Source organism: Oncorhynchus tshawytscha, linkage group LG07, assembly GCF_018296145.1.
Source record: "Oncorhynchus tshawytscha isolate Ot180627B linkage group LG07, Otsh_v2.0, whole genome shotgun sequence".
In the NCBI taxonomy this organism is placed as follows: domain Eukaryota; kingdom Metazoa; phylum Chordata; class Actinopteri; order Salmoniformes; family Salmonidae; genus Oncorhynchus; species Oncorhynchus tshawytscha.
In genome coordinates, this window is record NC_056435.1 from 31,752,641 (window position 1) to 31,776,090 (window position 23,450).

Genomic DNA, 23,450 nt, shown 5'->3' on the forward strand with positions numbered 1-23,450 from the left:
GACGTGTTTATATTTAGTATCGGTTTTCTGAAATTCACTGAGTAGGATGGTCGTTCCCTTCCTCCTCTGAGGAGCCTCTACTAACTCATACTCTCTACAGTACCAACCTCCAGCAATCACACGGGCATTCTTTTTACATGTGTCACCTCGCATGCAGCCAACTCAAAGCCAAATAACTAACAGAAGTCGTGTTGAAAAGAGCTGTTAAAGGCAAATCAAAGACCCTGTAGGCTCTGGGCTGCTGATTAGAATAGGCTCCCCTGTCGCTCATGTGTGCAAACTGGGACTGAGGGGATGTCAGTGGTGGTGTCAGGCTTAATCTTGTTCCACTGTAGTGGAAATCCACATCAGAGGAGCACCTAGCTGGGTTAAAGGTCGAATGCAGGTTACTGTATATAAATATATATATATATATACAATTTTAAGTTCTATACTATACCTGTCCCCACTGTGCATAGTTGGATCTTATAGTGTGATCGCCAGCCTTGTCTAAACTTCAATGCACAGAAAGAAATACGCTGTTTCCACAAGGCATTGGATTGTTGTTGAAAATTAAGTAAACCTCTAACATTTTGCTACTTAACCAAACCCCCTAGGGTCTCCATTTCCATGCTGATTACAGATGAAGCATAATAGAACATTTTTTATATAAGTGCGTTCCCATGTTGCAAGAGAAGGAAAGATGTTAATTCAACAAGACATCATAGTAGATCCAATGAAGACAATGAATCTCCCTTTTCATACAAGAAAAACGTCATACTGCATGATGCATCTTTCTGGAACTTTCAACTCAGATGACAGTGATGTTTAATTGATATTGGAGAAAACATTGAATTAACAAACGATAAGGCATTGAATGGCCCATTTTACCAGTGCACTAAAGCATACAATAAAAAAACAAGCCTGGCATATTTTTAAATCAATATCCAATTTATTTTTCACGTTCATGTATTCCAGAATCATTGCATACTATAGGCCTACAGTACAAATTCTGAAGGTCTGAGTTCTAATAGCATTTATTGCGCACCACACTGGAGCCCTCCTCCTGGTATTCCTGCCCCTTCACCCACATGGGCTGGAAGCTGCTGAGGCAGGTGATGATGGAGCCCCCCACCCAGGAGGCAAACTCCCTGTGGGCCCCAGATAGCATCCCGATTATGGAGTCCCTCGGGGCCAGTTTCTCCATCTCTGCCTGGAGCCGCTCCGGGAAACCGCTGAACATCGAGGAGCCGCCACACAGGGCCACGTTGGCCATCAAGGCCGTCTGCCACTCGGGGGCGCACTTCTGCAGGCTGTTCATGGCCAGGATGTGAACTCCAGGCTGCAACATTCCTGCGTCGGATGGACAGAATAGGATCTCAGGGCCACGGAAGCGCTCGTCGCACAGGGTAATGGTGGTGCCATCGGGGAGTTGATAGTCCAGAGGTGTTCCTTTGTCCTCAGAACTCAGCTGGGAGACGTAGCAACTCTGCTTCTTCATCTCTTGCACAGAGGACTTTTGCTGGAGAGCACTCACATGTCCAACATCGGCCAGTAGTTTGCTCAGATAGTCAGACACACCCTTTCCAGCCAGGTCCATGTGAAATGTGGCATGTGGTAAGCAGTAGCCATTGCACACTGGAGAGACAGAGGTGCAGCCAGCCCCAGAGTCCACCACTAGACCAGTAACCAGTCCATAAGAATACATGGACAGCACAGGCTGGTAACCAACATACATCGCTGGGGCCCCAAACCCTTCAAACAGGAGTTCAGCTGTCTTCTCTCTGTTGGAGATGGGAGAGAAGGCTGGGTCAGTCATCAGGATGCCATGCTCTTCAGGGCAGACTTGGAGCTCCTCATAGAGCACATGGCTCCACAGCTTCTCCAGGGAATCCCAGTCACTTATCATTCCACTGGTGATGGGCCTCTTGAGAATGAGATCATCTGAGTCCTTGCAGGGAATGTTGTTTCCAAAATAACATTCAGTTTGGTCCTTTTTGGACAATCCAACCACTGACCTCAGAACTTTATGGGGCTTCTCATCTCCAGAGAAGCCAGCTTTGATGGAGCCTGATCCTGGGTCGATTACAATAGCCACATTCTGCTTGAAGTCCTCACTGCTATCCACTGCAGTCATTCTTAGACAGTCTGTAATTTGTTTGAACAATGAAAGCAAATGTTGAAGTTATGTTTCTTTCTCTAGTTGTCCCCAAGCATGTCTGCAACAGTCAACTCATGAACAGAGACTAATGGTTTGAAAGATTGCTTTATTACTTGAAAAAACATGTTTGTCACAAAACCTGTGACATCACAATGGCATCAATGGCCTTGTAGCATCACCACATTGCTCCAGTCTGGGTGACTATGGCAACGGATGATCACAGGGTTATTTCTCAGTATTTGTGAACATTAGCTGACAAGGATAGCTTTTCACACACACACACACACACACACACACACACACACACACACACACACACACACACACGCGCGCACGCGCCTGGTAAATTATGTGAGTTGGCCAATCATTACCTACGCCTCTTCAACATCTATAATGGGAGAGAGGATGAATGTTCCCATCCAAACTCATCATAGCACTTACAGGACATTTGATGGCCTGTAGAATCATTGAACTGCTGTAAACCTTGAGGTGAAATGTTTCTGCATCCAGTACACATCATCCCTCACTATGTGATTAAGATAAGGATGAATAATAGAGGCTTCAAGCATTGTATGGACCAGTTTGAACTGGATTCCTCACATGCAATCAACAGGGAATGAAAGTGGTTCTAATTTTGAACATTATTCTGTATTACAGGAACAGGGAACGTAGGAAACGCACAGACCAAGAGTTGTTACTGAAGGCAGATTTGACCCCCAATAGCATCTTTTACACGACCAATCTGCATTGAGTTAACACACTACATTTTAGTGGAACAGGCTCCAGTCACACTGATCTAATTACACACACACACACACACACACACACACACACACACACACACACACACACACACACACACACACACACACACACACACACACACGCACACACTTATGCATCCAATCCTTCCTAAGATGGAGTTAACCTACAAGTGTCACCCCTCCATGGCTACTGCAGTGGAAGAGTATAATTAGAAGCTGTTTGTTTCTGACCCTTGGGCAACAGAAATGTTGGCTGTAGGAGTCAACAGTTCACCGATGTAAGTCACTACTAGCCTGAGAGCAAGGGAAGGTATTCACTTTCCATTACACACAAGGGAGAGTGATACATGCTCTGGAGAGGGGCCACATGTACTGGACCCTATAAGTACTGGACCCTGTTAGTGAATCCTATTCAATATAAGGTAAATCAATGAGAAACTCTCTGATTAAGACTATCTGTCAATGTAATACAGATATCGCTTCACAATACCCAGTCTCAGAATGGTTCAATCTAACAAAGTAGATGCTACATCTGCCCCATTGATTCAATGACAACAACGCAGTACTTCATATCATATAAATGTCATTGTACAGGTATACATCACTAATTAATTCAACATTGGTCAGGCCCAATAGCAGTCAAGTCTGCCCACAGTCTGTCATAAACGTCTAGGCTTTAGATGAGCTGTTTTATGGCCGGCTTACGCTCTACATTGAGTGGATGTTGAATTTAAGAAGTGGAATCAAAGTGGACAGTGCCATCCCTCAGCTCAGTAAAGCTGATTATGTTCAACCAGATAAGCATGTTTGTATCAAACAGAAAAATGATGGAGCTCACAGGCCTGCACAATGACAGGCATGCAGCCAAATGGCAGAGCTCTCACACTATTCATTTAAATCTCTCGCAGTCTATTTACATATAGCAGGTACTGTATATTGGTATGCCAGGATCCTCTGGGCTATTTTTGGCTCCTGCTTTGACGGTTTTATATAGTATATGGTGATGAATATCCATTGTCAGTGTGTGCAACCAAGAGAAACTGATTGCATCCTAATGATGATAAGAATGATGACGAGGGTAATAATGAAAAGGACAAATACACCAACCATGTCATAAACAAATGAATTGTAACATTTTATATGGTCCATGCCTAAGGACACTCAGCAAAGCTTTCACCCGTTGCTTTTAAGGATAATTGACCAAGGTAATAGCTTTCCAATCTGACTCCTATGGCTACAAACAGAGCTTTAAAAAGAACAGTATTATTAAGCGGCTCTAATTATAGCAAATAAAGAGATCCTTGCCGTGCATACAACAATGTCTAATTCCTTACTAACTGTCATCGTTTGGGAGATTTTCAAATAACTCCTGTGGGAAGAAAAAAAAGACGTGGGCGGAAAAGTCAGAGCACAACACTTGCAATCTGGCAGTTATAGTATACTTCTGGCACTTCTAATCAAACATCAGCAAACTATTAGATTAGACATCCACCTGCTGGAGGCCCTTTTTATACATAAATTCAGTTGCACTTCAGGCTCTGCATTGTCCCACGCATCCCATTCTTTCCAGGCAGATTATACAGTACAGGTTATGTTCCTGTAGTCCACAATCAGCTTCTTTGTTTTGCAGAGAGTTAAGAGAGGGGTAGTTGTCCTGGCACTACACTGCCAGGGCTCATTCCTCCTCTCTATAGGCTGTCATTGTTGTTGGTTATCAGGCCTACAACAGTGGTGTCCTCAGAAAGTTGATTGATCGAGTAGTAGAGCATTATGTTATTTGTCATATGCTTCATAAACAACAGGTGTAGACTATCAGTGAAATGCTTACGGGTCCTTTTCAACAATGCAAAGAGAATGAAAACAGAGAAATAATAGAAAAGTAAAACAAGTTATTATAAAGGTAATAATTAACACAATGAGAAATGATAACTTGGCTATATACACGGGGTACCAGTAAAGAGTAGGGGTACGAGGTAATTGAGGTAGATATGTACATATAACTATGAATACACTGACACATAATAAAGAGTAGCAGCAGCATATGTGATGAGTCAAAACGTTAGTGCAAAAAAGATCAATGCAAAATTAAAGCTGAAATGTCTTGAGTCATTAAGAATTCATCCCTTTGTTATGGCAAACCTAAATCAGAAGAGGAGTAAAAATGTGCTTAACAAGTCAAATAATAAGTTGCTTGGACTCACTCTGTGTGCAATAATAGTGTTTAACATGATTTTTGACTACCTCATCTCTGTACCCCACACATGCAATGATCTGTAAGGTCCCTCAGTCGATCAGTGAATTTCAAACAGATTCAACCACAAAGACCAGGGAGGTTTTCCAATGCCTATCAAAGAAGGGCACCTATTGGTAAACCAGACATTGAATATCTGTTTGAGCAAGGTGAAGTTATTCATTACACTTTGAATGGTGTATCAATATGCCAAGACACTATAGAGATACAGGCGTCCTTCCTAACTCAGTTGCTGGAGAGGAAGGAAAATGCTCAGGGAATTCACCATGAGGCTAATGGTGACTTTAAACAGTTACAGAGGTTAATGGCTGTTATAGGAGAAAAATGAGGATGGATCAACAACATTGTAGTTACTCCACAATACAAATATTCCGAAACATGCACCCTTTCTGCAATAAGGCATTAATGTAAACTGGAAAGAATATAGCAAAAACATTTACTTCATGTCAAATCTAACACAACACATCACTGAGTACCACTCTCCATATTTTCAAGCATAGTGGTGGCTGTATCATGTTATGGGTATGCTTGTAAGTATTAAAGACTAGGGGGGTTTTTAGGATAAAAATTAACAAAATGGAGCTAAGCACAGGCAAAACCCTAGAGGAAAACCTGATTCAGTCTGCTTTCCAACAGTCACTGGGAGACAAATTAATCTTTCCGCAGGACAATAACCTAAAATACAAGGCTGAATATACACTGAAGTTGCCAAGATGGCATTGAATATTCCTGAGTGGCCTAGTTACAGTTTTGACTTAAATTGGCTTGGAAATCTATAGCTAGACTTGAAAATGGCTGTCTAGCAATGATCAACAACCAACTTGACAGAGCTTGAAGAATTAAAAATAATAATAACGCTAATATTGTACAATCCAGGTGTGCAAAGCTCTTAGAGACTTACCCAGAAAGACTCACAGCTGTAATTCCTGCCAAAGGTGATTCTAACATTGACTCAGGGGTGCGATTACTTATGTAAATGAGATATGTCATTTTCATTTTCAATGAATGTGCAAAACATTATAAAAACATGTTTTTACTTGGTTATTATGCAGTATTGTGTGTAAGTGGGTGAGGAAAAAAATCTATTTAATCTATTTTGAATTCAGGCTGTAACACAAGAAAATGTTGAATAAATCAAGGGGTATGACTATTTTCTCAAGGCACTATATGTGAAAATGCTATTCATTGACTACAGTTCAGCATTCAACACTATTGTTCCCTGCAAGCTTGACACCAAGCTCAGAGCCCTGGGTCTGGAAACCAGATCCTGGACTTCCTGACACACAGACCACTGGCTATGAAAGCTATGAAGATTGGCAACAAAACCTCCTCCACACTGACTTAACACAGGGACCTCCAGGGGTGTGTCCTCAGTCCTCTGAGGTACTCTCTGTTCATCTACGACTGCGTGGCTTTGCATGACACCAACTCCATCATCAAGTTTGCTGACGACACCACGGTTGTAGGCCTGAACCAGCAATGACGAGTTAGGCTATAGGGAGTAGGTAAGTTAACTGGCATTATGGTATCATGACAACAACCTCTCCCCTCAACGTCAGCAAAACAAAGGAGTTGATTGTTGGCTTCAGGAAGCAGAGGAGGGAACATGCCCCAATCCACATCAACGAGACTCCAGTAGAGAGAGTCACAAGTTTTAAGTTCCTCTACGTCCACATCAATGAGGACTTGACATGGACCAACAACACCACCACTCTTGTCAAGAGGGCGCAAAAACATCTCTACTTCCTAAAGCGGCTGAAGAAATTTGGCATGCCGCCAAAGGTCCTCTCCAAATGCTACCAGTGCACCATTGAGAACGTCCTGACCAGTGCGCCTGCACGGTCCGATCTATCCGTCACCACCTCCACGCACCAGCCCTCCGGTGGCAGCCCCCCGCACCAGGCTGTCTCTCCGGCTCATCCTAGGTGCTCCCGCCTGTCCAGCGCTGCCGGAGTCTCCCGCCTGTCCGGCGCTGCTGCCGGAGTCTCCCGCCTGTCCGGCGCTGCTGCCGGAGTCTCCCGCCTGTCCAGCGCTGCTGCCGGAGTATCCCGCCTGTCCGGCGCTGCTGCCAGAGGCTCCCGCCTGTCCGGCGCTGCTGCCCGAGTCTCCCGCCTGTCCAGCGCTGCTGCCGGAGTCTGAGGCGCCAGAGCCCCTCAGCCCAGAGGCACCAGAGCCCCCGCCCCTCTGTCCCGAGCTTCCGCCCCTCTGTCCCGAGCTTCCGCCCCTCTGTCCCGAGCTTCCGCCCCTCTGTCCCGAGCTGCCGCCCCTCTGTCCCGAGCTGCCCCTCAGTCCAGTGGGGTCATTAAGTAGGGTCGCCGTGGCTAGGAGGCCACGGAAGCGGACAAGGTGGGGGACTAAGACTACGGTGAAGTGGGGGCCACGTCCAGCACCAGAGCACCAGGGGGGTACTGTCACAACCTGACCATGGTTTGCTTTGTATGTTTCTATGTTTTGGTTGGTCAGGGTGTGATCTGAGTGGGCATTCTATGTTGGATGTCTTGTTTGTCTATTTCTATGTCTGGCCTGATATGGTTCTCAATCAGAGGCAGGTGTTAGTCATTGTCTCTGATTGGGAACCATATTTAGGTAGCCTGGGTTTCACTGTGTGTTTGTGGGTGATTGTTCCTGTCCCTGTGTTTTGCACCAGACAGGGCTGTTTTTGGTTTTCCACGTTTATTGTTTTGTAGTGTTCGTGTTTATCTGTTTTTATTAAACATGAATCAATATAATCACGCTGCGTTTTGGTCCGCCTCTACTTCACCTAAGGAAAACCCTTACAGGTTGCATCACAGCCTGGTACAGAAATAGCTCCGTACATGACTCCAAGGCAATTCAGTGGGTGGTGAAGACGGCCCAGTACATCACTGGGACCATGCTCCCACCCATCCAGGATAAATGGTGCCTGAGGAAAGCCTGCAGCATCATCAAAGACCCCTCACACCCAGCCACGTGCTGTTCTCTCCCTTATCGTCGGGCTGACAGTATAGGAACACGAGGTCTGATACCAACAGGCTCAGAGACAATTTCTATCTACAAGCCACCAGACTGCAGAACATTTGAGCTGGACTGACCACTTGCTCTGTTTCTCCATCCCTGGGTGAAAATGGCTGACAAAACATTACGGTGGAACCAAATGTAAGTAGTTATAACGTCATAACGAGTCAAGCAAAACATTTACAATTGAGAGGAATATGTTAGTTAATGTAGAGACAAACATTTGTGCATATTTCTTTGTCATAGAGTTAATTTACAAAAATCACTATTTAGCAAGTTATCTGACTAGCTAACATTAGCCAGCTAGCTAGTGTTGTGATATGGGAATTAATTTGTAGTTTGTGTTTTCGGGACTTCATGAGAGAACCAGCAAACCAGGCTGTCGTCTTGTGAAACAGTTGATGTAAAGAATCTAGCTAGCTATAGCATTTACTGCAAATTGAATGTACAATTGTATAAGCTTGCCTTGCAATGCAGCTGAAGTAACAAAGCTAGCTAACTATTTACTTGCTTATTGTGTAGTGGAGGAGAAAAATAACTGTATGCCTATGGATGTGTAGCTAGCTACAGTATGTAGCCAATCTATGTAAGGACCCTAAAACATTAGGTTCTGAACTAATACTCATACCAATCTATGAACCTCAGCTATCATGGTTGTTGTATATACTTCAAGTCTGAATGGCATTAATGAAGCCTATGGATAGAGTAGAATATAATAACTATATACTGTACTGTATGTAGTTATGTACTGTATGTACTGTAGTTATTACCACGCATGAGATCCCTACAGTGTAGCCTGTACATTGAATATATAAATTGAGCATGTACTCTTCCTTGGCAAATGAAGGTGCGGTTCAGGTATGAGCCTCTGAGACATTCTTTTTCAGTAATTTCAAACTCCATTCTTTGAATAATGCTGTGTCTGCATGTATGTATTTCAATTATACACTTCAAAAGTGTTTACCACTCCTGCTCCTGGGACATCAATGATTACACATTGTAACTATGCAATAGACTAGAAACATGACTTAAGTAAAGGCTGATTTGTAATTCATATATACAGAACACACATGTATTCATGCTACACACATCACAACTGCTGTTACCAGACTCTTATTATACTGCTAAATTTATATGCTTGGCCCCATCCCCCCTTCCTCAACACAGTTGCAAATATTGGACTATAAATAGTTCCTTCCTGTATTATATTAAAATGTCATCCACACGCAATCTCAATCGTACTCCACACGGCCCTTTCCCACCTGGACAAAAGGAACACCTACGTGAGACTGCTGTTCATTGACTACAGCTCAGCATTCAACACCATAGTGCCCACAAAGCTCATCACTAAGCTAAGAACCCTGGGACTAAACACCTCCCTCTTCAACTGGATCTTGGACTTCCTGACGGCCCGCCCCCAGGTGGTGAGGGTAGGCAACAACACATCTGCCACGCTGATCCTCAACACTGGGGCCCCTCAGGGGTGTGTACGTAATCCCCTCCTGTACTCCCTGTTCACCCACGTCTGCGTTGCCAAACACAACTCCAAAACCATCATTAAGTTAGCTGATAACACAACAGTGGTAGGCCGCCTGATCACCGACAACGATGAGACAGCCTATAGGGAGGAGGTCAGAGACCTGGCATTGTGGTGCCAGGACAGCAGCAACCTCCCTCTCAATGTGCAGATGCGCATAATGATGGTGACAGGTGTGCGCCATAACGAGCAGCCTGGCGAGCTAGAGGCCGGAGAGGGAGCACATGTGACATAAAGTAAGAATTAACGTGAAAATATAAAACTAAATAGCAAAGTTGATGAGGAGCTGGCAAAAATGGGCACCATCCACTTCACCTACTTTTAAAAATGCTTTCTAAAAGCCTTTCGAAGGCTTTAAAAAATGCATTTGCCGAAAGACGTGGCCTTTTGAGCAGTGAACCACTATAGCAGAGGTGAAGTTGTGTTCCTGCCAGTGGCACTCCCCCAGCGGAGTCCATCTCCACAGTACAGTCGATTGAGGTTAGCAGAGGCTGTTCCCACATCGGCCGACCCATCCCAAAATCAGTGTCCGGTAGACAGAACAAATGTTCCTGACAGTCAGGAATAGTAACCTGTGTCTCCCTCTGAGTGAGCTGGATCGTTAAGTGGTGTCTGACGCTTGGTGGTGACCGTCTGTGTACCCTTGGGCGAGGGGCAGGTCAGCCATGTGGTAATGAGTGCACCACCACCCGTCTGCCTTCCTGCCGCCATGACTCAGGGGAGATACACATCATGCTGTGGCACCACAAACTAGGCTCCTAGGTTTCCTACTGAGTACCCAAATGGTTTTCGTTTACTGCTAAATGTGAAAATGGATTAGTGGTGCAAGAGGTGTAAATTAATGTTTTTTACATCAAGTCTCTAAGCTATACATTTTGTAAGTTCTTTATGTCTAATAAATCATTGTGTGTTTATTTCATGAAAATAACTATATTATAATAAAAATATATATTTTTTATAATTTATTTCCTTCAGCCTCCTTTTGCCATTGAAATGCTCCGTCTGATATGTGGGTGTGTTGATACAAATGTATATAATATATTTACATACACAGCCCTGATAGGATTGCCTAGACTTGAGCCAACCCCACTTAGCCTTTTAAAAACGCTTTCTCTAAAATGGCATTATCATAATTTTCACAATTTCAGAGTATTATTTCAACCTCATAGCGTGGAAACATAGAGAAAAAAAAGAAGAAGAGGGAAATCACATGTTTGACTGCACTGTCCCTTTAAATAAAAAAATCATTATGATAAGATTTGAAACTGTGTGGACTAGGTTGGGGTAAGCTGAATAAAGATCCATATAGTACTGCAAATCAAATCAAAGTGTATTTGTCACGTGCGCCGAATATAACAGGTGAAACCTTACAGTGCAGAAACCTTACAGTGAAATGCTTACTTACAGGCTCTAACCAATAGTGCAAAAGGGTATTAGGTGAACAATAGGTAGGTAAAGAAATAAAAACAACAGTAAAAAAAACAGGCTATATACAGTAGCGAGGCTATAAAAGTAGCGAGGCTATATACAGACACCGGTTAGTCATGCTGGTTAAGGTAGTATGTACATGTAGATATGGTTAAAGTGACTATGCATATATGATGAACAGAGACTAGCAGTAGTGTAAAAGAGGGGTTGGCGGGTGGTGGGTGGGACACAATGCAGATAGCCGGGTTAGCCAATGTGCGGGAGCATTGGTTGGTCGGCCCAATTGGAGGTAGTATGTACATGAATGTATAGCTAAAGTGACTATGCATATATGTTAAACAGAGAGTAGCAGCAGCGTAAAAAGAGGGGTTGGGGGGGAATCGCAATGCAAATAGTTAGGGTAGCCATTTGATTACCTGTTCAGGAGTCTTATGGCTTGGGGGTAAAAACTGTTGAGAAGACTTTTGGTCCTAGACTTGGCACTCTGGTACCGCTTGCCATGCGGTAGTAGAGAGAACAGTCTATGACAGGGGTGGCTGGGGTCTTTGACAATTTTTAGGGCCTTCCTCTGACACCGCCTGGTGTAGAGGTCCTGGATGGCAGGCAGCTTAGCCCCAGTGATGTACTGGGCCGTACGCACTACCCTTTGTAGTTTCTTGCGGTCAGAGGCCGAGCAATTGCCGTAACAGGCAGTGATGCAACCAACGCTCTCGATGTTGCAGCTGTATAATATCCTTTTGAGGATATCAGGACCCATGCCAAATCTTTTTAGTATCCTGAGGGGGAATAGGCTTTGTCGTGCCCTCTTCACGACTGTCTTGGTGTGTTTGGACCATTCTAGTTTGTTGTTGATGTGGACACCAAGTAACTTAAAGCTCTCAACCTGTCCACAATCATCTCCTTAGTCTTGGTTACGTTGAGGGATAGGTTGTTGTTCTGGCACCACCCGGCCAGGTGACCTCCTCCCAAAAAGCTGTCTCGTCTTTGGCGGTGATCAGGCCAATCACTGTTGTGTCGTCTGCAAACTTAATGATGGTGTTGGGGTCGTGACTGACCATGCAGTCGTGGGTGAACAGGGAGTACAGGAGTGGACTGAGCACGCACCCCTGGGGAGCTCCAATGTTGAGGATCAGCGTGTTGCTACCTACCCTCACCACCAGGGGAGGCCCGTCAGGAAGTCCAGGATCCAGTTGCAGAGGGAGGTGTTTAGTCCCAGGATCCTTAGCTTAGTGATGAGCTTTGATGGTACTATGGTGTTGACCGCTGAGCTGTAGTCAATGAATAGCATTCTCACGTAGGTGTTCCTTTTGTCCAGGTGGGAAAGGGCAGTGTGCAGTGCAATAGAGATTGCATCATCTGTGAATCTGTTTGGGCGGTATGCAAATTGGAGTGTGTCTAGGGTTTCTGGGATAATGGTGTTGATGTGAGCTATTAACATCTTTTCAAAGCACTCACGAAGGACGTGAGTCTCACGGGTCTGTAGTCATTTAGGCAGGTTGCCTTTGTGTTCTTGGGCACAGGGACTATGGTGGTCTGCTTGAAACATGTTGGTATTACAGACTCAAACAGGGACATGTAGAAAATGTCAGTGAAGACACCTGCCAGTTGGTCAGCACATGCCCGGAGCACACGTCCTGGTAATCCGTCTGGCCCCGCATCCTTGTGTATGTTGACCTGTTTAAAGGTCTTACTCACGTCGGCTACAGAGAGCGTGATCACACAGTCGTCCGGAACAGCTGATGCTCTCATGCATGCCTCAGTGTTGCTTGCCTCAAAGCGAGCATATAAGTGATTTAGCTTGTCTGGTAGGCTTGTGTCACTGGGCAGCTCGCGGCTATGCTTCCCTTTGTAGTCTGTAATAGCATGCCCTGCCACATAAGACGAGCGTCGGAGCCAGTGTAGTATGATTCAATCTTAGCCCTGTATTGACGCTTTGCCTGTTTACTTCCCGGGTTAGAGTCCAACATTTTGAAAGCGGCAGCTCTATCCTTTAGCTCAGTGCGAATGTTTCCTGTAATCCATGGCTTCTAGTTGGGATATGTATGTACAGTCACTGTGGGGACGACGTCCTCGATGTGGTACTCATAGCTGATTAATGTGGTCAAACTGAGAGAAAACGCTCAGCAATAGGCTAAAGATGCCACCCAACTAAATTAGATGTTACTGTTAGGTGACCTAAACTGGGACATGCTTAACACCCCAGCCGTCCTACAATCTAAGATAGATGCCCTCAATCTCACACAAATTATCAATGAACCTACCAGGTACAACCCCAAATCCGTAAACATGGGCACCCACATAGATATCATCCTGACCAACTTGCCCTCTAAATACACCTCTGCTGTTTTCAACCAGGATCTCAGCGATCACTGCCTCATTGCCTGCGTCCATTATGGGTCCGTGGTCAAACGACCACCCCTCTTCACTGTCAAACGCTCCCTAAAACACTTCTGCGAGCAGGTCTTTCTAATCGACCTGGCCCGAGTATCCTAGTAGGATATTGACCTCATCCCGTCAGTAGAGGATGCCTGGTTGTTCTTCAAAAGTACCTTCTTCAACATCTTAAATAAGCATGCCCCTTCTAAAAAAATGTAGAACTAAGAACAGATATAGCCCTTGGTTCACTCCAAACTTGACTGCCCTTGACCAGCACAAAAACATCCTGTGGCGCCCTGCACTAGCCTCGAATAGTCCCCGCAACATGAAACTTTTCAGTGAAGTCAGGAACCAATTTACACAGTCAGTTAGGAAAGCAACGACTAGCTTTTTCAAACGGAAATTTGCATCCTGCAGCACTAATTCCAAAAAGTTTTGGGACACTGTAAAGTCTATGGAGAATAAGAGCACCTCCTCTCAGCTGCCCACTGCACTAAGGCTAGGAAACACTGTCACCACCGATAAATCCACGATAATCGAGAATTTCAATGAGCATTTCTCTACGGCATACTTTCCACCTGGCTACCCCAACCCCGGCTAACAGCTCTGCACCCCCCGCAGCAACTTGCCTAAGCCTCCCCCCGCTTCTCCTTCACCCAAATCCTTACAGCTGACGTCCTGAAAGAGCTGCAGAATTAGGAACCCTACAAATCAGCTGGGCTAGACAATCTGGACCCCCTCTTCCTAAAATTATTTGCTGCAATTGTTGCAACCCCTATTACTAGTCTGTTCAACCTCTCTTTCGTATCGTCTGAGATTCCTAAAGATTGGAAAGCGGCCGTGATCATCCCCCTCTTCAAAGGGGGAGACACTCTAGACCCAAACTGTTACAGACCTACAGTATATCCATCCTGACATGCCATTCTAAAGTCTTTGAAAGCCAAGTGAACAAACAGATCACCGTCCTTCTCGAATCCCACTGTACCTTCTCTGCTATGCCATCCGGTTTCCGAGTTGGTCACGGGTGCACCTCAGCCACGCTCAAGGTCCTAAACGATATCATAACCACCATTGATAAAAAAACAGTACTATGCAGGTGTCTTCATCGACCTGGCCAAGGCTTTTGACTATGTCAATCACCGTATTCTTATCAGCAGACTCAACCGCCTTCGTATCTCTAATGACTGCCTCACTAACTACTTCTCAGACAGAGTTCAGTGTGTCAAATCAGAGGGCCTGTTGTCCGGACCTCTGTCTCTGTGGGGGTGCCACAGGGTTCAATTCTCGGGCCGACTCTTTTCTCAGTATATATCAATAATGTCGCTCTTGCTGCGAGTTACTCTTTGAACCACCTCTACGCAGACGACACCATTCTGTATACATCTTGCCCTTCTTTGGACACTGTGTTAACAAACCTCCAAACGAGCTTCAATGCCATTCAACACTCCTTCAGTGGCCTCCAACTGCTCTTAAACGCTAGTAAAACTAAATGCATGATTTTCAACCAATCTCTGCCCGCACCCGCCTGCCCGCCTAGCATCACTATGCTGGACGGTTCTGACTTAGAATATGTGGACAACTATAAATACCTAGGTGTCTGGCTAGACTGTAAACTCTCCTTCCAGACTCACATTAAGCATCTCCAATCCAAACTTTAATCTAGAATCAGCTTCCTATCTCGCAACCACGCCTTCTTCACACATGCTGCAAAACATACTCTCATAAAACTGACTATCCTGCCGATCCTTGACTTTGGCAATGTCATTTACAAAATAGCCTCCAACACTCTACTCAGAAAATTGGATGCAGTCTATCACAGTGCCATCCGTTTTGTCACCAAAGCCCCATATACTACCCACCACTGCAACCTGTATGCTCTCGTTGGCTGGTCCTCGCTACATATTTGTCGCTAAACTCACTGGCTCCAGGTCATCTATAAGTCTTTGGTAGGTAAAGCTCCACCATATCTCAGCTCACTGGTCACCATAGCAACCCCCACCCATAGCATGCTCTCCAGCATGTATATCTCACTGGTCATCCCATACGCCAACACCCCCTTTGGCCGCCTTTCCTTCCAGTTCTTTGCTGCCAATGATTGGAACGAATTGAAAAAAATCACTGAAGTTGGTGTCATATATCTCCCTCACTAACTTCAAGCATCGGCTGTCAGAGCAACTTACCGATCGCTGCAGCTGTACATAGCCCATCTGTAAATTGCCCATCCAAGTAACCTACCTTATCCCCATATTTGTTTTTTCTGCTCTTTTGTACACCAGAATTTCTACTTGCACATCCTCTTCTGCACATCTTTCACTCCAGTGTTCAATTGCTAAATTGTAATTACTTCGCCACTATGTCCTATTTATTGCCTTACCTCCTTACTTCATTTGCACAAACTGTATACAGATTTTCTATTGTGTTATTGACTGTACGTTTGTTTATGCCATGTGTAACTCTGTGTTGTTGTTTTTGTCGCACTGCTATGATTTATCTTGGCCAGGTCGCAGTTGTAAATGAGAACTTGTTCTCAACTGGCCTACCTGGTTAAATAAAGGTGAAATTAAAAAAATGTAATGTTCAAAGGCATCAATGTGAGTATTTCCACACAGTCTGTAATTGAGTTTGTGGCTACATTGTATAATGCTTCTCCATATACTGCTCAGACAGCGAAATCTTGACTCCTCCACCAAACTGCTCCTGTATGAATTCTGAAACCAGCTGCTGTATGTTTCAATAGGGAGAGATAAAATCAACTTTAAACTTCTGTATCTGGATTTCAGCTGTCCCCTCATGGGGCCCGAGTTACAGTAACATTGTTCTGGTCAGGGCATTCCGATACTGCTTTAAAATGTCACGCCTGAACTCTTTATCAAATCAAAGCAAATGTTATTTGTCACACTCAGCAAATTGGATGCAGTCTATCACAGTGCCATCCATTTTGTCACCAAAGCCCCCTATACTATCCACCACTACGACCTTTATGCTCTCGTTGGCTGGCCCTCGCTTCATATTCGTCACCAAATCTCGGCAAGACCTAAATGCAGACACAGGAGGCAGAAGATTGGAGTCTTACAATGTTTATTAATCCAAAAAGAGTAGGCAAGAGAATGGTCGTGGACAGGAAAAAGGTCAAAACCAGATCAGAGTCCAGGAGGTACTGAGCGGCAGACAGGCTCTTGGTCAAGGCAGGCAGAATGGTCAGGCAGGCAGGTACAAAGTCCAGTAACAGGCAAGGGTAAAAACCGAGAGGACTAGTAAAAGGAGAACTGCAAAGAGCAGGAGGACGGGAAAACCTCAGGTTGACTTGGAAACATACAAGACGAACTGGCACAGAGAGACAGGAAACACAGGGATAAATATACTGGGGAAAATAAGCGACACCTGGAGGGGGTGGAGACACAGGGACAGGTGATACAGATCAGGGCGTGGCACATACTTTTTAGTGAGTGTGCGTAGGATCAGTACAAGACAGAGTCAGTGCTGATAGTTTGGGTACAATTATTTGACGATTTAGTAGTCTGGCTATTTAGCATTCTTATGACTTGGGGGTTGAAGATATCTCTGAGCCTGTTTTTCAGGCCTTCCTCTAACACCGCCTGATATAGAGGTTCTGAATGGGAGGGAGCTCGGCCCCAGTGATGTACTGGGCTGTCCCACCATCCTCTGTTGCGCTTTGCGGTCAAGGCATAGCCGCGGGAAGTAGGGGTGCTAAGGGTGCCGCACTCTTTAAAAATATATATATACATATACATTACCAGTCAAAAGTTTGGACACATCTACTCATTCAAGGGTTTTTCTTTTTTTGGACTCGTTTCTACATTGTAGAATAATTGTGAATACATCAACACTATGAAAAAAACACATATGGAATTAATGTAGTAATCAAAACAAGTTTTAAACAAATCAAAATATTTTATATTTGAGATTCTTCAAACTAGAAACCCTTTGCCTTGATGACAACTTTGCACACTCTTGGCATTCTCTCAACCAGCTTCATGAGGAATGTTTTTCCAACAGCTTTGAAGGAGTTCCTACATACATTGGCTTGCGAAAGTATTTTTACAATTTTGTTGCCTTACAACCTGGAATTAAAATAGATTTTGGGGGGTTTGTATAATTTGATTTACACAACATGCCTACCACTTTGAAGATGCAAAATATTTTTTATTGTGAAACACAGGTGGACTTTTTAAAACTAATTATGTGGCCTCTGACTGTAATTGGTTGCACCAGATCTTAATTAGGAGCTTCATAGCAAAGAGGGTGAATACATATGCACACACCACTTTTCCATTATTTTTTATTTTATGAAACATGGTTTTTTTTTTTGAGAATTTTGTGTATGTCCATTACATGAAATCCAAATAAAAATCCATTTAAAATTACTGGTTGTAATGCAACAAAATAGTAAAAATGCCAAGGGGGATGAATACTTTTGCAAGGCACTGTACAGTCATGGCCAAAGGTTTTGAGAATGACACAAATAGTAATTTTCACAAAGTTTGCTGCCTCAGTGTCTCTATGGAATACTGAAGTATAATTACAAGCATTTCATAAGTGTCAAAGGCTTTTATTTACAATTACATGAAGTTGATGCAAAGAGTCAATATTTGCAGTGTTGACCCTTCTTTTTCAAGACCTCTGCAATCCGCTCTGGCATGCTATCAATTAACTTCTGGGCCACATCCTGTCTGATGGCAGCTTATTCTTGCATAATCAATGCTTGGAGGTGTGTCAGAATTTGTGGGGTTTTGTTTGTCCACCCTCCTCTTGAGGATTGACCACAAGTTCTCAATGGGATTAAGGTCTGGGGAGTTTCCTGGCCATGGACCCAAAATATTGATGTTTTGTTCCCAGAGCCACATAGTTATCACTTTTGCCTTATGGCAAGGTGCTCCATCATGCTGGAAAAGGCATTGTTCATCACCAAACTGTTCCTGGATGGTTGGGAGAAGTTGCTCTTGGAGGATGTGGAAAAATTGTGAGTGAGCCCACTCCCTTGGCTGAGAAGCAACCCCACACATGAATGGTCTCAGGATGCTTTACTGCTTGCATGACACAGGACTGATGGTAGCGCTCACCTTGTCTTCTCCGGACAAGCTTTTTTCCAGATGCCCCAAACAATCGGAAAGGGGATTCATCAGAGAAAATGACTATACCCCAGTCCTCAGCAGCCCAATCTCTGTACCTTTTGCAGAATATCAGTCTGTACCTGATGTTTTTCCTGGAGAGAAGTGGAGATGCGTGCAGATGCACTCACACCTGCCTGCTGCCATTCCTGAGCAAGCTAAGTACTGGTGGTGCCCCAATCCTGCAGCTGAATCAACTTTAGGAGACGGTCCTGGCGCTTGCTGGACTTTCTTGGGTGCCCTGAAGCTTTCTTCACAACAATTGAACCGCTTTCCTTGAACTTCTTGATGATCCGATAAATGGATGATTTAGGTGCAATCTTACTGGCAGCAATATCCTTGCCTGTGAAGCCCTTTTTGTGCAAAGCAATGATGACGGCACGTGTTTCCTTGCAGGTAACAATGGTTGACAGAGGAAGAACAATGATTCCAAGCACAGCCCTCCTTTTGAAGCTTCCAGTCTGTTATTCGAACTCAATCAGCATGACAGAGTGATCTCCAGCCTTATCCTTGTCAACACTCACACCTGTGTTAACGAGAGAATCACTGACATGATGTCAGCTGGTCGTTTTGTGGCAGGGCTGAATGCAGTGGAAATGTTTTTTTGGGGATTCAGTTAATTTGCATGGCAAATTGCAATTCATCTGATCACTCTTCATAACATTCTGGAGTATTTGCAAATTGCCATCATACAATTTGAGGCAGCAGACTTAATATTTGTGTCATTCTCAAAACCTTTGGCCACAACTTTATGCTGAGCACTTGTTGGCTGCTTTTCCTTCACTCTGTGGTCCAACTCATCCCAAACCATCTCAATTGAGTTGAGGTCAGGTGATTGTGGAGGCCAGGTCATCTGATGCAGCACTCATTCACACTACTTCTTGGTAAAATAGCCCTTACATAGCTTAGTTCCACTAAGCGCAAACAAGATGAGATGATCACCTACTCTTTTCCATTCACCTACTCTGCGTCTGACAATGACACGGCGGTTGACACCAAAAATCTCAAATTTGGAAACATCAGACCAAAGGACAGATTTCCACCTGGTCTAAGTCCATTCCTCATGTTTCTTGGCCAAAGCAAATATTTTCTTATTAGTGTCCTTTAGTAGTGGTTTCTTTGCAGCAATTCAACCATGAGGGCTTGATTCATGCAGTCTCCTCTGAACAGATGATGTTGAGATGTGTCTGTTACTTGAACTCTGTGAAGCCTTTTTTTAGGCTGCAATTTCTGAGGCTGGTACCTCTAATGAACGTATCCTCTGCAGCAGAGGTAACTCTGGGTCTTCCTTTCCTGTGGTGGTCCTCATGAGAGCCAGTTTCATCATAGCACTTGATGGTTTTTGCAACTGCACTTGATGAAACTTTCAAAGTTCTTGAAATGTTGTAAATTAATTGACCTTCATGTCTTAAAAGTAATGATGGACTGTTGTTTCTCTTTGCTTATTTGAGCTGTTCTTGCCATAATATGGACTTGGTCTTTTACCAAATAGGGCTATCTCCTGTATTCCACCCCTACCTTGTCACGACACAACTGATTGGCTCAGGAAAGAAATTCCACAAATGAACGTTTAACAAGGCACACCTGTTAATTGAAATGCATTCATGAAGCTGGTTGAGAGAATGCCAAGAGTGTGCAAAGCTGTGATCAAGGCAAAGGGTGGCTACTTTGAAGAATATTAATATAAAATATATTTTTATTCATTTTACACTTTTTTGGTTAGTACATGATTCCATGTGTTATTTCATAGTTTTGATGTCTTCACTATTGTTCTACAATGTAGAACATTTTAAAAATAAAGAAAAACCCTTGAATGAGTACTATAGGTGAGTCCAATCTTTTGGCTGGTACTGTATGTAAATAAGGTACTTCTGTTTATTTTTTTATTTTTTAATACACTTGGCAAATATTTCTAAACCTGTTTTTGCTTCACCATTATGGGGTATTGTGTGTAGATTGCTGAGGATTTTATTTGTATTTCATTCATTTTAGAATAAGGCTGTAAGTAACATAACAAAATGTGGAAAAAGTAAAATTCACTGTTAAAATGAAACCAATGGCCACTACTGATGACGTTCCCTTTAAATGCACCTCTTAAAACTGCACTTCTTAAAACTGCACCTCTTGAAATTGCTACACCTGCAGAGTGGTTGTTGCCATATGACTACCAGATATCTTTACCCCATTGATTTTTCCAAAAAGCTCGATCGGAAGAGCAAGCATGAGTCTCTTGTAGAAAGTGAAAGTCTGCATTAAACTGTTTAACACAGGAAAATAGCCTTACGTTTGAGTAAATCAATTTAACAAAGAGATAAAGACATAAACTTCAACCAATGACCTTCTTATACTAATATAGGCTTTTCCTAAGGATATGTAACTCAAAAGGATTTCCATACCATTATTATTGTCTTTCACCCCCGTCTCATTGAAGTAGAAGTCTTCATCCAAATTGAGGTTAGTGAAAGCTGTTCTGATTTCCAGAATCTATTTTCAGGTCATAGGAAACGATGGCAGAATTTTTCTGTTCAAAAAAAGTTAAGATCAGCGCAATTTTTTTAAAATAGCACAACTGGTCAGGAGCCTGTAAAGCTTCCGCCATGCCCCCCTGCGGCATTCTCATTTCACCCTCCTAGAATCAGATTGTCATTCTATTCTTTAGAAGAACTTAAGCACAAATGGAGCCACTATAAATAATTGTAATATTGCACTCCATATGTTTAAGTTGTATTACCAGTATCTTTGTATGGATATAAGATTTGGGGAAATTCTCCAGCTTTGTATGATTTGAAATACTGTGCTTTAGGCATAAATAGTGATGAATAACATTTTAGCAATTTAATCTGTATTCTACATCTGGCACCCTTAACATTCCTCTGACCCAACTTTTAATCACACTCTTTATGTTAATCTATCCCTATTACTCAGTCACGAGCACTTTTCACTGCCTATTTGCTGGCATTTCTGCTCCGCTATTGGTGGAACTGTAAAGTGTAACAACCAGGTTTCTATGCAGGATGCTATGGAAGTTGCAATTAAAAGCCTCCACTCCCATGGGTCTTTGAGATCCTCCACAACCTGGGGTGGGTGGGGGGTGGATAAGAGGTGGAGGGGAGAGGAACTGACCTCAGGAACGGCCTCCTTTTCTCCTGTTAATTAAAAGCGATTCCTGAGAGAAAAGGGATAATGTACTGTACGCCTTCGGCGCAGAGTCTCTCTCTCTCTCTCTCTTTGTCACCAGCTCTTTTAATGAAGCTGTGTTGAAAACTGGAACTTTCAGCTTTTCTAACTTCAAGGCAGGGCATAAATATTTCAGCATGGAGAGGTGATTACTGACATGGTAGGTTTCTCAGGAGCCTGGCTGGCCCAGCATACGTGTAACAGGAGCTGTAGAGAGAAGAAGCTGGATCAGCACTTTATCCTCATGACATACTCCTGGATCCATGTGTGTTATGGCATCCAACCTCACTTCTCTGAGTCCTCACTTTCAACACACTCAGCGGTGGTGGGAAAAGGAAGTGAATCTCTCCATATGTACATGCTGGCAGTGATAGTGATTGGCACTATCATACAGCTGTAATTATGACACAGGTTTGCATTGACCTTCGATGGAGTTTGTTCTAATGGATCTTGCCTCAGAGACTGAGAAACAACACTTGGTATGATGTAACATCTGTGTACTAGAAAACATCCTATATGGGAATATGATTCTATTCAACTGTCAACCCATATCAATTATTGTTAAACTAATGTTGTACAAGGTGCAGATACTACCTCCACTATGAGGACCTTGTAATATAGCCCATATTCCACACTTTCAATACAAATTCAATACATCCATGAGTTGAATCAATGTGTGGGCAAATGGTATTGGAGACTGTGTATCAAATAACAGTCCAAATCCAATTTCACCAAGTGCATAAACACATTCCCCTGAAATACTATATTATTCAGATAGATAGATTCAGAGGCAACAAAATCCCTGCACACTCGCACACAGAGAAAAATAAGACAGTAGTGTAGTATACTGTATATAGGAAATGGAATCTTTAGTAAACTGGTGTCTTTCACTTTTTCACATTTCATTGGAAAATGGCAGAAAGAGGTGTATTTTCAATCTATAGTTGTTGTCTAGTGTAGTGTCAATCAGATGGTATGATAAGTACTACCTATAATATCAATGAACCTTTATTGACTGGCTAATCCAAATCTCATTGAGGTGGGATGCTACTGTGAGTGAAAGAGATTACATCCCACGGGTCTCCCAAGCCAGGGTGCCAGAGAGTCTTCAAACAGATGTGATAGGCCCCTCCCAGACAGTCACACCCACTCACACCCATCTGAACCACAGCACACAGTCCCCGAGGGAGCTACTGTATATTGTTCTAATGGAAAGGAGAGGATACTAGAGGGAGATTTATGCATTTACACCCACCAGTATGCTTTTAGACTAGAACAAGACCGTTATCCTCATCATACCTCTGTCTCAGAATGACATTTGGTCTCAATGAGCCACTCTTTAATTCAGGCCAGGCCTTACAGTCAATGGTTCCCTGACGCTCTGCTGCCTTGTACAGCTCCATGTCTACCACATCACTTTATCCATCACTGCCTCAGCTGCTCTACAGGAGTGGTGGAGATATTGGCATGACCTTTGCAGTGAGACACACCTTCAAAGCCCTCAGTCAAACACATTTGTCTGTCAGTGGATATTCAAACACTGTTCATTGGAGCCAGAGTTCATTGGGGCCAGTAGATACCGCCTTCAGCCAGTATAATTCCTCCAAGCACTTTTCAAGTCTGAAGAGCCTGAAGAGCTGCTGCTTGGCAAAGC

General features: G+C 43.6%; 1 protein-coding gene across 1 annotated transcript; it reads right to left on the minus strand.

Moving 5' to 3' along the window:
* Window positions 1-953: 953 nt before the first annotated feature.
* On the minus strand, window positions 954-2,145 carry LOC112255464 (actin-3-like). The gene has a single exon (XM_024428443.1). It carries the CDS (start codon window positions 2,114-2,116, stop codon window positions 1,007-1,009), a length of 1,110 nt encoding a protein of 369 aa, XP_024284211.1. The 5' UTR covers window positions 2,117-2,145; the 3' UTR covers window positions 954-1,006.
* Window positions 2,146-23,450: the final 21,305 nt, after the last annotated feature.

What these genes read in the sequence shown, in the direction of transcription:
- LOC112255464 (XM_024428443.1), bottom strand. Translation starts at nt 2,116, where the DNA reads ATGACTGCAGTGGATAGCAGTGAGGACTTCAAGCAGAATGTGGCTATT.